Consider the following 12,824-nt stretch of genomic DNA (forward strand, 5'->3'; position numbering starts at 1 on the left):
TTATTTCTTTTTTTTTTTTTTTTTTTTATTTTTAAACTCTACAACACAGGTATACCTGTGGCAGATTCATTTCGATATTTGGCAAAACTAATACAATGTAGGCTTATTTCTTAAACTACCACCACCACCACCACCACCACCAATCAGTATCCACTATTTCATTATTTTATTCCTATAAAGTTCATTTTGAATTTTAACCATACAAAAATATTAAATATTAACTGACTGTACGCATTTGAACTTGTGTGACTTTGGACTTAGTTTGGCTGAAATAGAAATAGAATAAATGCAGATCGAAGTTAATCAGAAAAAAAAAAATAGCCTTTCAAAGGCAATGGCGATGCAGAGCTGCACCACCAGAAGCCCCAGGATCCTGGTACCCGCCTTGACCTGACACCACTGAATCAGTCACACCCCTTAGGCACCAAGAGCTGCACTGCTCCAACCCATTAATTGTCCTGACCTACACTTTTCCAGAGAAATCACAAATGCTATGGGATCTACCACAAGCGTCCACACCTGTTCTGGAATCCTTCCAGGACTGCCCTCTAACTCCCCACTCTGTTACTCTGTTCCACTGGCTTTTTTGTTCCCCAGCCCCTGTTGATATCCAGTTTTCACTCTAGAGGAAGATGCTCCAGTTTTGTTGGGTTAAACAATCTTTGAAACTGCCATTCATTCAGAGTGTTACTTTCAGAAACTTCCTGCCTGCTTCCTGCACCCAAACCACGAGAAAGAGGAGTCATTCCTGAATCCCCGGCTCGGTGCCTGGAGAGTCTCAAATGTTCTAAGCTGGGGAAGGAACTGCATAGCTAGAAGCCAGTGAAAATGACTGCCTTAAGCAAACGACCTGGATGGTTCCCAACTAATCCAAACCTCACCCTTTATTTCCTGCAACATTGCTACATCTATTCAGCTTCTGACTTTCTGAAGTCTGTCTGCCTTTTCTACTCCCACACTTACCGTTTAGGCTTGACATATTCATTTCCCTGGGTTTAAACCTCAAAATCATAAAATACACATAAAGATAACCTTCTACATCATTAGGCTCCTTACTACTTTAAGAAACACTCCATCAACCACAGCCGCATTCCTCCACCCCGCCTCCATTTCTCTCCCCCCATCACCCTACTCCTCCCCCGCCCCTGACACACACATTTACATCAGACATAGGACAGGGACACTGGCAATCTCACCACCCTCTAATTCACCAGTCCTCATCTGCAGCGCTGTGCTGTTTAGATTTTAACAGGTGTTTTAACAAACTGGAGAATAATGGGAAGTCCCAAAACTACCCTGTGAGGACCAGTTGAAAGAACTAGAAAGATTTAACTAGAAAACAGGCCTCTTTAGATCTTTCCCTTGTTATAAGTCTTTAGTAATTTGACTGCTCCAGATTGATTTTAATAGTTCTTGATAATTTGATAGCAAGTGTTTGCTGTGGTAGCCAACTTACTGGCATTCAGTTCCCTTTTTTTAAAGGGATATTTTAACTTTAAGCTATACATTTTCTAAAACTAGGAAAATGAATAACTGGGGGAAAAAAGTTGACTACTACACTGAAGATTTCATGGAGCTACGGCTTCCAATCATCTGATCATTTCAGATGGGCTGACAATGTTAGATAGAACCTCTTTATCAGCAATGCATCGCACCCCACAGCACTAATTTCCATAGACGACAAAACCTCTCTTTGCATAGATATGTATGTAAAAACAGAACATTCAGTACAGAGGCCAGAGTGCCGTCGAAGGTAATTACAGGGAGAGTAAAGTTCTTTTATGCCAGCAAAAACACTGGGTGTTTCAGGGAATTTCAGAACCTGATTTCAAAAGGATCATACAGGGAGGAACTAAAATTTAGCATGGTGGACTCCTCTACAGCATATATTTGTAAGTATGAGATTCTGTAAAATAGTGGAATACAATGATGTTTGCTTGATATAAATGACCGCTGGATGTTTATTAGCAGTTTCCTTCTACAAAAACAAACTAGTAAACACACAGTTGCGTGGCCTAGGTTTTGAATACTTAAAACTTAAAGTGACATGTGTATAAATGAAGCTTCTAACGAGCAACAAAGGAAATATTACAGTTTTAGAGTATGGTCTTTCATTGTATGTGTTTTTTGAGTGATTGTGTATATATGTTTAGATAAGAATATAAAGTCAGGTATTTCAAAATTGTTTGTTTCAAAAATCATGCATTACTAAATGATTAGTTCCATCACATAATAAGCTGTACTGATTTCAGGTGTAGGTTGTTAGTTTCTATGAAGCATTAACTTGATTTTATGAAATTTCTTCATTCTTTAATGTTATGCCTAAGCACAACCACACATATTACTTTTTTTATTAAAAAAGGCAATAATTTTGTGTGCAAAATTTTTTTGCAAACAAAAAAATTTTGTTTGTTTTACCAACAAAATCTCACTAAGATAAAATTTTTTCTAGATCTTATATGACATATTACAGTGTAAAATAAATGCATTTAAATGCCAACACAACTTATGAACAGAAAGACTATCAGGATAATAAAAATGTTTTTAAATATGTTAAAGCCTCCCTTTAAGAAAATGTATTTATTTTCCTATTAGTTTGAGAAATTCCATTTAAATATTAGAGGAAATTGAATCTATTCCTGGCTATATTATATATCTGACTCTATTAATAATAATGCATTTAAAACCAGTCTACAAATTCAGTCTCATAGATAAAAAAATTGTCTTTCTTTAAAATAATCAGGAAAAAAGTTGAAGGCAAAATCAAATGGAAACCTAAACTTGTTCTAAATATTCTATGCTTAGATAGTAAAAGGGCATACTAGTTTTACGTAGAGGATATTAAATAATAGGTAAATTAACACACAATATTAAGTAAGAAAAAAATTTTTAATAAAGCAATGGAAAATACAAATTAAAAGTATAGGAATTTTTATAATATCAATGCATGAAACTAAAAAAAAAAAAACCTAAATAAAGAGTTAATAAATTAAAAATGGGGATAATCATAATCCAGTAGTTACAAAGTGGAAAAAATATTTGCTTAAAATGTAAGGCAGGGTATTTATAGAAATCTTTGCCAAATATGTGTTCTCCATAAAGCACGTGATAATTTTTTGTTTGTTTTTATTATTATTTTATCTTTAGGTCAATGGAATTTTTCCACATATCTTACCACCAGTATGAGAAAAAAATGATTATTGTTGATGTGAAGCTTGGTGAGTTTCTCCAATTTAAATCAATTCTATACCTTCTCAGTTTAAGTCACTCTTTCACAGGAAACTCTTTTTCTTGTCAAAATAGAATTGTAGTTCTAGGGAATAGTTGAGGCTCATTTCTATTTTTACCAGTAAATGACCATGTTTGCTCTGATTTAAAGGGTCTAATTTCACCAAAAATGTTCTTAATTGGATTTAACTATAAGCAAGACAAATATGATTTATCAACAGGATATTTTAATCAAATTCTAACTGTCAAGAACTATACTTTAAATTTTCTTTAGAATTTACTCCTTTGGGGAACAAAAATATTTCTTAAAAGTTTGCAATTGTAAATAGGAAAGTGTTTCACTCTGTCACTCTATGTATTGGTAACTCTAGACGTGGATGCGCTACTTAATGATAGATATTGTTGAACACAGGACTGCAGACATTTCTCTTTAAAACCACTAGTTATTTTGGAAGTTCTTTGTCCTCACACTGTGAATTGTATTTTCTTCATTTTGTCAGATGAAGTTCCAAAGTCTGCCTTTTCTATTCTCCTTTTAGAAAAAGGTATGAGAATTATAATTTCTAAAGTTTACCTGCACTCCATCTTCCAGAATTTGTTTGAAATACTTTGTTTTCTGTATCCTTGTTTAATCTCCCTTTCCCTTCATGTTTAAGCCTTATACATTCCTTTACTATAATTTTAGTAGTGTTGGTTGGAAGGAGTAATAAACTCAGAAGTTCACTCTGTTCTAGTACTAGAATCTGGGTTAAATATCTGTGCATTTATCTCTTGGTTTCAACGTCAAAGGCATTACAAGGACATGGGGAGTGTTCTGTGATGCTCCAGCAAAGTGGAGGTGCATATTGACACTGAATCCAGCAGCAATGGAAAGGGGGAACATAGGCATGCAAGGGACATGCAGTCCCAGGCATCTTACAGGATGAACAGCGTGATTCCAGGCACCAGGACAGTAACCAACAAGTTCCATCTCTTAATAGACTAGAAAACCAGAAAATGTCACCACACACAGCTTTAGTGATCGAATTTTTCTATGTAAAATACATCTTCTACATAACTCTGTCACTAAATATTTACAAAGGAGGATTACAGGGAATGTATGCTGACACCCTGAAACACGAATAAGATTAACTAGAACAATTTAGGAAGTCTGAGCTGAACTTTACAAAGAGGAAGGAAGGCAGTCTGATAATGCATGCCTCCTGCGCATGCAGAAGACTTAGGAAATACTTTCTGAAGGGCAGGGTATAAGAAGCCGAAGGAGGATCAATCAGATTAACTGGAACAGAAAGATTATGCACACGTGCTTTTTTTCCTAATATTTGCAGTTCCATTTTAGAGAAAAGGAAATTAGGCAACTGAGAGTTTAGTTAATACACCTAAGTTCACACAGCTAGTAAGAGCCTGAACTCAAGCACATGTCTGTCTGGCTTCAGAGCCCAGGATTACTTTAATACACCCTGCCACCTCTCAGGAGCTGCAGGAGCCCCCTAAACGCCAGTGCACCTGGAAATTAACCTTTGCTGTGCTTCTGTCCTTGTGGGTGTTGCACACTAGAACTGCCTTGCTTTTGTCAAACAGGTCCATGAAATTTTTAAAATAGGATGACCTATCAACAGACATGAACTTTAGAAACACAGATCACCAATGTATGCACGTAGAGCCAGTAGATCAAGCAAGGCGACAATGAGGTATAAAAACTCTGAGTAAAGTAGAGCTGGGAGCATAAGTCCAGGCCAGTGGAAGGCAGAGATGACCCGCAACACTGACAGGAAAGGCACACGAAGGAAAGAAGTCCTCCACCATCCTCCCACTTACAAGACAGGCAGAGAGTCATCAGGGAATCTGTGTCTTAGAGGCCATGGCAGAGATGGAGAATCTTGAAACCTGGACAACATGAACATAGTTGAGGGTCTGTCTGATTTACACACAGGATCAGTTAAGTACAGCCAGTCACTGCAATGTTTTCTCAGCCTCCATTATTTCAGTGTTAATCATCTTCAGTCAGATTTGTTCTTCTAGAAAAAGACTTATTTTCATCACACTATTATTTAAAGTCCTCAGTGAGTTATTCCTACCAACAGAGTAGAGCCCAGCACTGAAGGCCATCCAGAATCTACCTGCATGAGCAAACACATCCCTATAATAAATTCTCCCTTTGCTTTAATTTGCATGTATCTATATTTGCACTCAAGAGTCCTAATTTTGTCCCAACCTACAGAGATATTTAACAATCTGTCCCTTGGTCCCCCTGACAGCAGAAACTCATACAGATAGTGGAGTCCATCAGATCACAGCATCCACAAGCTCTCACCCAAACCTGCAAATACTCTTAGATTTGCTCCTGCTTTCCCCACCCCTCCCAGTTACAAGGAGAGAGTAACTTCCTCCTGTGCTTCCATCAAGACGTCTCAAAGTCCAGGCTCCCCCATTCTGAATCCCTCCTCCTCCTCATTTTCCAGAAACCTGAAATTCTACTGATTTTCTTTCTCCTATGTCTTCATCTTTGGCCAGCCTCAGGCTGAACCACTCCCAGTATTGACTTTGTGAATGATGTCCCCAGAGATGTGTGGGTCAGGATGGCCACCCAGCATAGCCCTGCCTCTCCATCTCCAGTATGCCTTTCTATCTACAGCTCTCAGAAGGAAGGAAGGAAAGAAGGAGGGAAAGAAAGTGTAAATAGTCTATACAAGCAGCCCTGTGTGTCCAGGTCTCCATTTCCTCTTTTTTCTTCCTTCTTCCTGCCCTTGCCACTCCACTGAAACCACACTCCTGGGGTTATAGATGACCTTCTTGCTACTGATGCACAGTTTCAGTCCTTTGTTCTCTGAATTTCTACCCATCTATCTCTAAGAGTTAGCCATTTTTCCCTTTTGATAGTTCATACCTTGATTTCTGTGACACTTTATTATTCTGATTTTCCTCCTGTAAGCCTCTCTTTATCAGTCTCCTTCTGAAATATGTGTGTTCATTCATCTGTCTGGAGCCACCTGCTTTTCTCAGGTTACACTGTCTCCTGGACCATCTCCCCTTTACTTTTGGCTTCTCCTATGTGTTCTTTGAAAACTGCCCATGTTTACTTTGAGGTTGAATCTCTTACCTGACCTTTTTTCCTTTCTTTCTCCCACCAGGAAGAGCCAATACATCAACATGTTTGGGAGGAGGAATTACCATAACATGTTGATGTATCCCTTCCCACTATTTCTGAGGCCACCTTCCTCATCTAAGCCTGTACTGTCCCTCCCCTGGACTCCTGTGGTCACCTCCTAACCGGTGTCCCCAGTTCCACCCTGGCCAGCCTACAATCCATTCTTTCACAAAACCAATTTCAAATGTTAACACGCCTATTCCATATTTTCAAACTTTCACTGACTTCCAGCTTCTTACTATGAAACTGATGGTATGGAAGGCCTGTGGTGCTTGGCTTCTCCCTCCCTAATAATTTCATCTCCTACCACACTCCTGCTGCAGTGAACACTTCAGAACCTCTTCGAGCTCTCTCCCTGCCACACTGTGGACTCACACAGTGACCACATCCTTTCATTTCCTCAGCGAGGATTTGACCCACTGCCTCCTGACCTGGATCCAAGCTGCATCTCTCCTTCACTCAGCAGTCCCTGCTCATCCCCTAGGTTCCACTTCACCTCAGTGCCTTCTCACACCACCTCCAGGTCTGGTTAGGTTCTGCTCCCATCTGTACTCATGGGCCCTGTACTTTCTGTCCCAGAGTCCCCACCGCATAAATTTTCACTGCCTGTGAGTGAGGATGAGAAGAGGAAAGACAGGATCTATGTAGACCCCTGGCAGCCAGAACTTGACACATAACAAGTGTTCAACAGAGGATTCCCATGAGTCAATAAAGACTGATATAAAACTGTTTGTTCTTGATAACTCATTGTAGTTAAGTGTGAATATATATTTAGCAAAATATTTCCAGCCCTCATTATAAAGTGTAGATTTAATTATTAACAAGTGTTTGAGTTTTTTCCTCAAAATCCAGAATTAAAAACTTTCTATGCAATACATTGTCAGATAAAGCCTGGGCTGACTAAACTCTACCTGAATTTTAAAGTCAAAGTTACACTGACCGGAGTAGGGAAAGTCAGGTAAGCGACACTCCACTCAGAATTTGCCCTTAAAAAATCTCACTTTTTACTTGGCTATTTACAATGTTTTATTTGGTTAACTACAAAGAGGCCAGCTCTTGTTCCATATATTGAGAGATCTTCCTATAAAAATGAATTACTTGACATGAGAAGACTTGGAAGTTGGTGAATTCATTGTTGGGAGGCCCTACGTGGAAAGATTTTTTTGGAAGAGCTGTATTTTTTGTAAAGATGTTATTAGAGAATAGGTAGGCCAGATGGCTTCTAAAGTCACAACTCAAAGTGCGTATATTCCTATATTTTCAAAATTATTTATGACATATTTATGAGTCATTTTGTTCTCGTCCCTCCTTCTCATTCCCACAGTAGTTGTGTTCCATTAACTTCAAGAGCCCAGCCTTATTTTTTATGATTAAACTTTTTGTGTTCTCTAGAAATAGACACTAACATATAGTAATTTTAAATGACTAAATTATACTAAGTAAACGCTGCATTTCTCTAGAAAAATGAGCAGGCGGAATTGTTGGATTTGTAAGATGTGCAGAGATGAATCTAAGAGACCCCCTTCAAAGTAAGTCACATGTAAATTCTATTACCATTTTAATGCATATTTTTCACATGATAAGTAGGTGTATGTTTATTCAACTTCTGTCAATACATTTTGCTCAGAAAGTAAAATTTGCATTTACACATGAGTAATTCCACCGGAAGGGTAATCATGTATTACACTAAAGTTCCATTTTCATTATTCATGGTTTACACTTGAGAATTCAGCAAGTTAATGTTTTTAGAGCGTCTATTATGAACAAATATTCTTAGATTTTTTTTAAGTCCTATATAGCTAAAACTTTACATGTTAAGATGAGATTCTTTGATCCAAAATATTTACATAGTTCAAGTCCTTTATCTACAAAGTGCCAGACCTTATCCCTGGTTGGGAAAGGTGAGACTGGAGGGATAACCAAATGCTCATCAAGTGTCCAGGTCTCTTCTACACTTTGTCATAACTCAAAACGCAGCTGTTTGGATGGGGCAGTGGCTACACTAAAGTGGAAAGTGTAATGCCTGAGGAGGGTAACAAACCATTTGAGCGGATTTGCTCACCTCAAAGAACCCCCAGGTGGAGGATCCCTGTGGGGTTAGCCAGGGAGCCCGACCGTCTGCATGGAGACTCAGCTGTGGACACACATCACCATCCCCCGTTACCATTGGAGATCCTGGAGTGCAGGCTCCCGCCCTGAAGTGCCCAGACATCCAAAGATGCTGACCAACTACCACATTTATGGGGACTGGAGAGTCTCTGGTGGTGGGTGGGAGAAGTGGGAAGACCCAAAGCTCAGCATTTCAACTGACTAGCTTACGCTGCTGAACTGCACAGACCTGTGTGAGAAGAAAGAAGAGAAGGCTGGTTTGGGGACAGCTTCCTTCGCTTCTGCTGATAATTTTCACAGAGCATCACCATCAGTGCTTGGCTTCCTTCTACCTGCCCTGGAAACCCATCCTCCAGGAAGGCGAAGGCCAAGGAAAGAGAATTCATGTTCCTCACAAACCAGGACATAACGGTTACTTGATAAATGCTTTACATTCTTGACCTGACTTAATTTTCATGATAACTTTGTAGATAATAAAACTGAAGCTTGTAAATTTCAATTTAGACTAATAGCTATTGAGTCCAGCATAGGAATTAGAACCAAGGACTGTCAGACTCCAAACACTCCTCATTCCTCTCTGCACAATGTTGCAGCGGCTCAGATGTTCCCGCATCTGTTTGGTACCTGCTCTCTCTCTACCCAGAAGAAGGAGGGAGCACAGAAGTGGATGATGTTATCAGAGAATTCGGTAGAGGGAACAAATCTGATTAGGATTACTCTGATAAGGGAAAATGGTAGCCATGGGAAAGCATGAAATAGGAAAAACCACAAGCAAAACTGGGATTAAACCAAAACCAAATTTAGCTTCACAACTTTACCCCTAACCATAATCACCCTAATCATGATGTATCTCCATAAATCTTATGCCCCTTAGAGGCACAGGAATTCCCTTGCCAACGATCACCAACACCAAACTCTGAGCTACTCCAAGACAGCAACGGCCTCTCCTCCCATCATGAAGGTCTTCTTCTTTCCTACATGATGATTAGGTCTGCTTTACACCTTGCCAAACGCTTTTCATCTCACTGGATTGAAAAGGTTATTTTAGGCTTCTGTTTTTAGAGTTCTAATAAGAGAAGAGAACAATGAGTCAGACACCATTTCATGGAAATGTTTGTTGAAAGTGATATCCACGGCAGTGTACTGTTAAGCCTCAGCAATGATGCAAACAGCCCGTCTAGAACTAGCAAACGTCATCTGAAGGCTCAGAAAACAAAGGATATTGGACCATTTTAGGACTCCCAGCATTTTCCACGTCCCAGATTACTTTTTTAGCCTCTTTAATCTGCCTTCATTGTGTTAAGTACCTGCTAATGCTGATGGCTGTCTCGTCAACACTGAGTACTGAGCTAACTATACCAGGTAACAGCCGATGGGCAGTCCTTGCTGGTATCTGCAGTGGCCTTTGATTAGATGCAGTCATTACAACAAGGAAAATTAAGAATGTATCATAAACTGAATGGCAATTTATGCATTGAGTATTTTAAAGGGGGGAAATAAAATGACTCACAGGTAAGAATAGTCACCAGTTCACCTCAAAAAGCCCACTAAAATGAACAGAAATGAAGTCTTGAAGCCAGTATCTTCCACGGATATTTTCAAAACCGTAAATAGCTTTTCTCATATTGTTTGGATCAAATGTAACTTGACATATTCAGATTAATAAAAACTAAAACCCTCAATATGTAAAAAAAAAAAAATCAAATAACCAACCAAGAAATATTTATCCATAGTAAATACAGAGTTACTAACCGTATCACATGAATGCAGGCCAATAGGTTTTGTGGATAAACTCTAAGATTCTAGTAAACATGTGGGCAAACACATGGCTGGTGGCCGCAGCATAAGACCGACAATCCTTTTTAAAGCATTGGTTCTACTCCTGTAAATCTCACAAGGAATTACCTTACCCGCAGGCATGGCAAGCCTCAATGACAGCTGGGGCGTATTTGGTTTTATTGGTAAAAAATTAGAAATTATCAAAACACTCATTGAGAATAATTACATACACTATGGCATGCCCCCTTGCATGGTCACTGCAAAGGATAGTGACTATCAGTGATTATAAATTTACAGTTATAAATTATAACACTATAAATGGTTATTAAGACAATTGTGAAGACAGAAAAGGCTGATTAAAAGGGTGTGTGTGTGTATATACATATGTATGTGTACATGTATATATATACCCACACACACATAAAGCATGCACACAGACACACACACACAAACAAACATACACACATGCTCAGAATGATTTACTTCTTGGTTAAAAGCACACAAACATGCCTACAACCAAAATACTAAGAAGAAATACATCACAACTTTAACAATAGCAATTTGGGGTACACAGACTGTAGACTGTAGAACACTGATTCTTCATCTTTTTAAAATTCATCTTAAAACATCTTATCAGATTTTCAAGTTTATTCTACTTTTATATTTTTATCATTCTAACCACTTAGTAAAAATAAAATGTAAAAGATCACTGAGGAAACAAATTTCCATCCAAAACTATAGAAAAAGAGAGTACAACTATATTGTGACATTATTTTCAAGATAGCGTATTTCTACTTACAAAAAAAAAAAACGCTTGAGAATATTTTAGTGCAATGAGAACCTTTTGTTTCTTTTCAAAGCCTGACTCTGGAAGAGGTATTACAGTGGGCCCAGTCTTTTGAAACACTGATGGCTACAAAATGTGAGTATCATGTATATGTCATTTGTTAATAACTAGTTAGTTTTATGCTTGGAGGAAAGGAGGCACTTGATGCTGTACATGTGCTGCTCTTCTCACATCCTTCTAAATGGCAATGGCCAGTTAAAACAAGAAACCTGAAAACAGTTTGTCGTGTCAACCACTATTACTTTCTTTGGTGTTAATTAAAGCAAGATTAGTCACTGTGAATGTTTATTCTTCACGGGTATATGTGTAAAATCCCATGGAAATATGCTTAAATAGTAACACATACTGAAATATACTACCTTACTGCAGCTTTCTAAAGTTATAATTAAAAACAAAAAAACCTGACAATTTGCTGTTCTCAGTGTCTTGAGAAGTAGAATAAATTTGAGTTTTGATGTTCTAAAACTCCTCAAAGTTTACTTCTAACTTTATCAGTGTCTGACTGAAGTGGGACTTTATATAAGTCCATATTTAGTTATATGTGTCAGCATTCAGATGGCATAAATGGAAGATGATAGCAGTGGATGTGAGAAAGATAAAGTCAGAGGCTCAACACAGGAAAGTGGAGGAGCAGTCAACTGCATTTGGTTGGAAAGTTGGGAGGCTACAAGGAATGATAAGGGCCTTCTTAGATGGTGCAGTGGTATAGAATCCACCTGCCAATGCAGGAGATGTGGGTTTGATCCCTGGGTCAGGAAGGTCCCCTGGAGAAGGAAATGGCAACCCACTCCAATATTCTTCCCTGCAAAATTCCATAGACAGGGGAGCCTGGTGGGCTACTGACCATGGGGTTGCAAAGAGTCGGACACAACTGAGTGACTGATCACATACACACACAGACACACACACACACACAGAGGAAATGATAAACACAGAAGACAGGTACAAAAACAATTAGGGGAAATGCAAAGAAAATTCCTTTGTTTGCTGAACTTGGCAATTTTTTCAAAATGCCATTTGTTCCCCTCAAATGTCTGCTAATGATTAATATCTCTTTTTACTTGAGAGTCCCTGTTAGCCTCTCTGTGACTGTTGAATCTGTTCACACCTATTGACTGCGGAAGTGGAGTTGACTGTGCTTCCAATTTGGGCTTTCCACGTGGTGCTCGTAGTAAAGAATCCGCCTGCCACCAGTGCAGGAGACACAAGAGACCCAGGTTCAATCCCTGAGTCGGGATGATTCCTTGGAGTAGGAAATGCAAACCCACTCCAGTATTCTTGCCAGGGAAAGCCCATGGGCAGAGGAGCCTGGCGCGCTGCAGTTATTCTGGGCAGGGTACTTCCTGTCCCCAGGGGCTCGCCATGCTCTTCTGACTCCAGGGCCCCACCTGGTCTGGAGACTGCTGTTGCTGCCCAGCCTGCAGGGCCATGGCACAGGCGCAGAGGCCTGCCCCGCCTCCTGGACCCTCGGCCAGCTGCCCTGGCTCTCACAGCCACGGCCCCGGCTCTGTCACCCCGAGCCCACCTGATGCAGCAGCCCTTCCTGGTGAGCAGGGAAGCCCACACCTCTTTCTCTGATGCCATCACCTTCGCCTCTCACTTTTCAGGGGGACCTCATAGTCTGTGATCCAGTTTGCCAGCATGATTGCCGATTTTAAGATACTCTTTCTGGTCAATTTTAGGACACTGGTATAGGAGGAAGAGACAAAGGTC

At 39.5% G+C, this 12,824-nt stretch overlaps 1 protein-coding gene across 4 annotated transcripts in view; it reads left to right on the top strand.

Moving 5' to 3' along the window:
* The first annotated feature begins 1,586 nt into the window (after nt 1-1,586).
* The window catches only part of RGS13 (regulator of G protein signaling 13), a 28,045-nt gene continuing 16,807 nt past the window's right edge, over nt 1,587-12,824 (top strand). Inside the window, exons 1-6 of one of the 4 annotated variants that reach the window (XM_005897389.3) lie at nt 1,587-1,892; nt 3,148-3,218; nt 3,729-3,773; nt 7,261-7,334; nt 7,837-7,905; nt 11,125-11,186. In XM_005897389.3, the coding sequence (XP_005897451.1) occupies nt 7,841-7,905; nt 11,125-11,186 (127 nt within the window). In that variant the 5' untranslated portion in view covers nt 1,587-1,892; nt 3,148-3,218; nt 3,729-3,773; nt 7,261-7,334; nt 7,837-7,840. The remainder of the gene's footprint in view (nt 1,893-3,147; nt 3,219-3,728; nt 3,774-7,260; nt 7,335-7,836; nt 7,906-11,124; nt 11,187-12,824) is intronic. The other 3 variants (XM_070385523.1, XM_070385522.1, XM_070385524.1) reach the window with 3 other exon arrangements.

The sequence above is a fragment of the Bos mutus genome, chromosome 16, assembly GCF_027580195.1.
Source record: "Bos mutus isolate GX-2022 chromosome 16, NWIPB_WYAK_1.1, whole genome shotgun sequence".
Taxonomy (NCBI): domain Eukaryota; kingdom Metazoa; phylum Chordata; class Mammalia; order Artiodactyla; family Bovidae; genus Bos; species Bos mutus.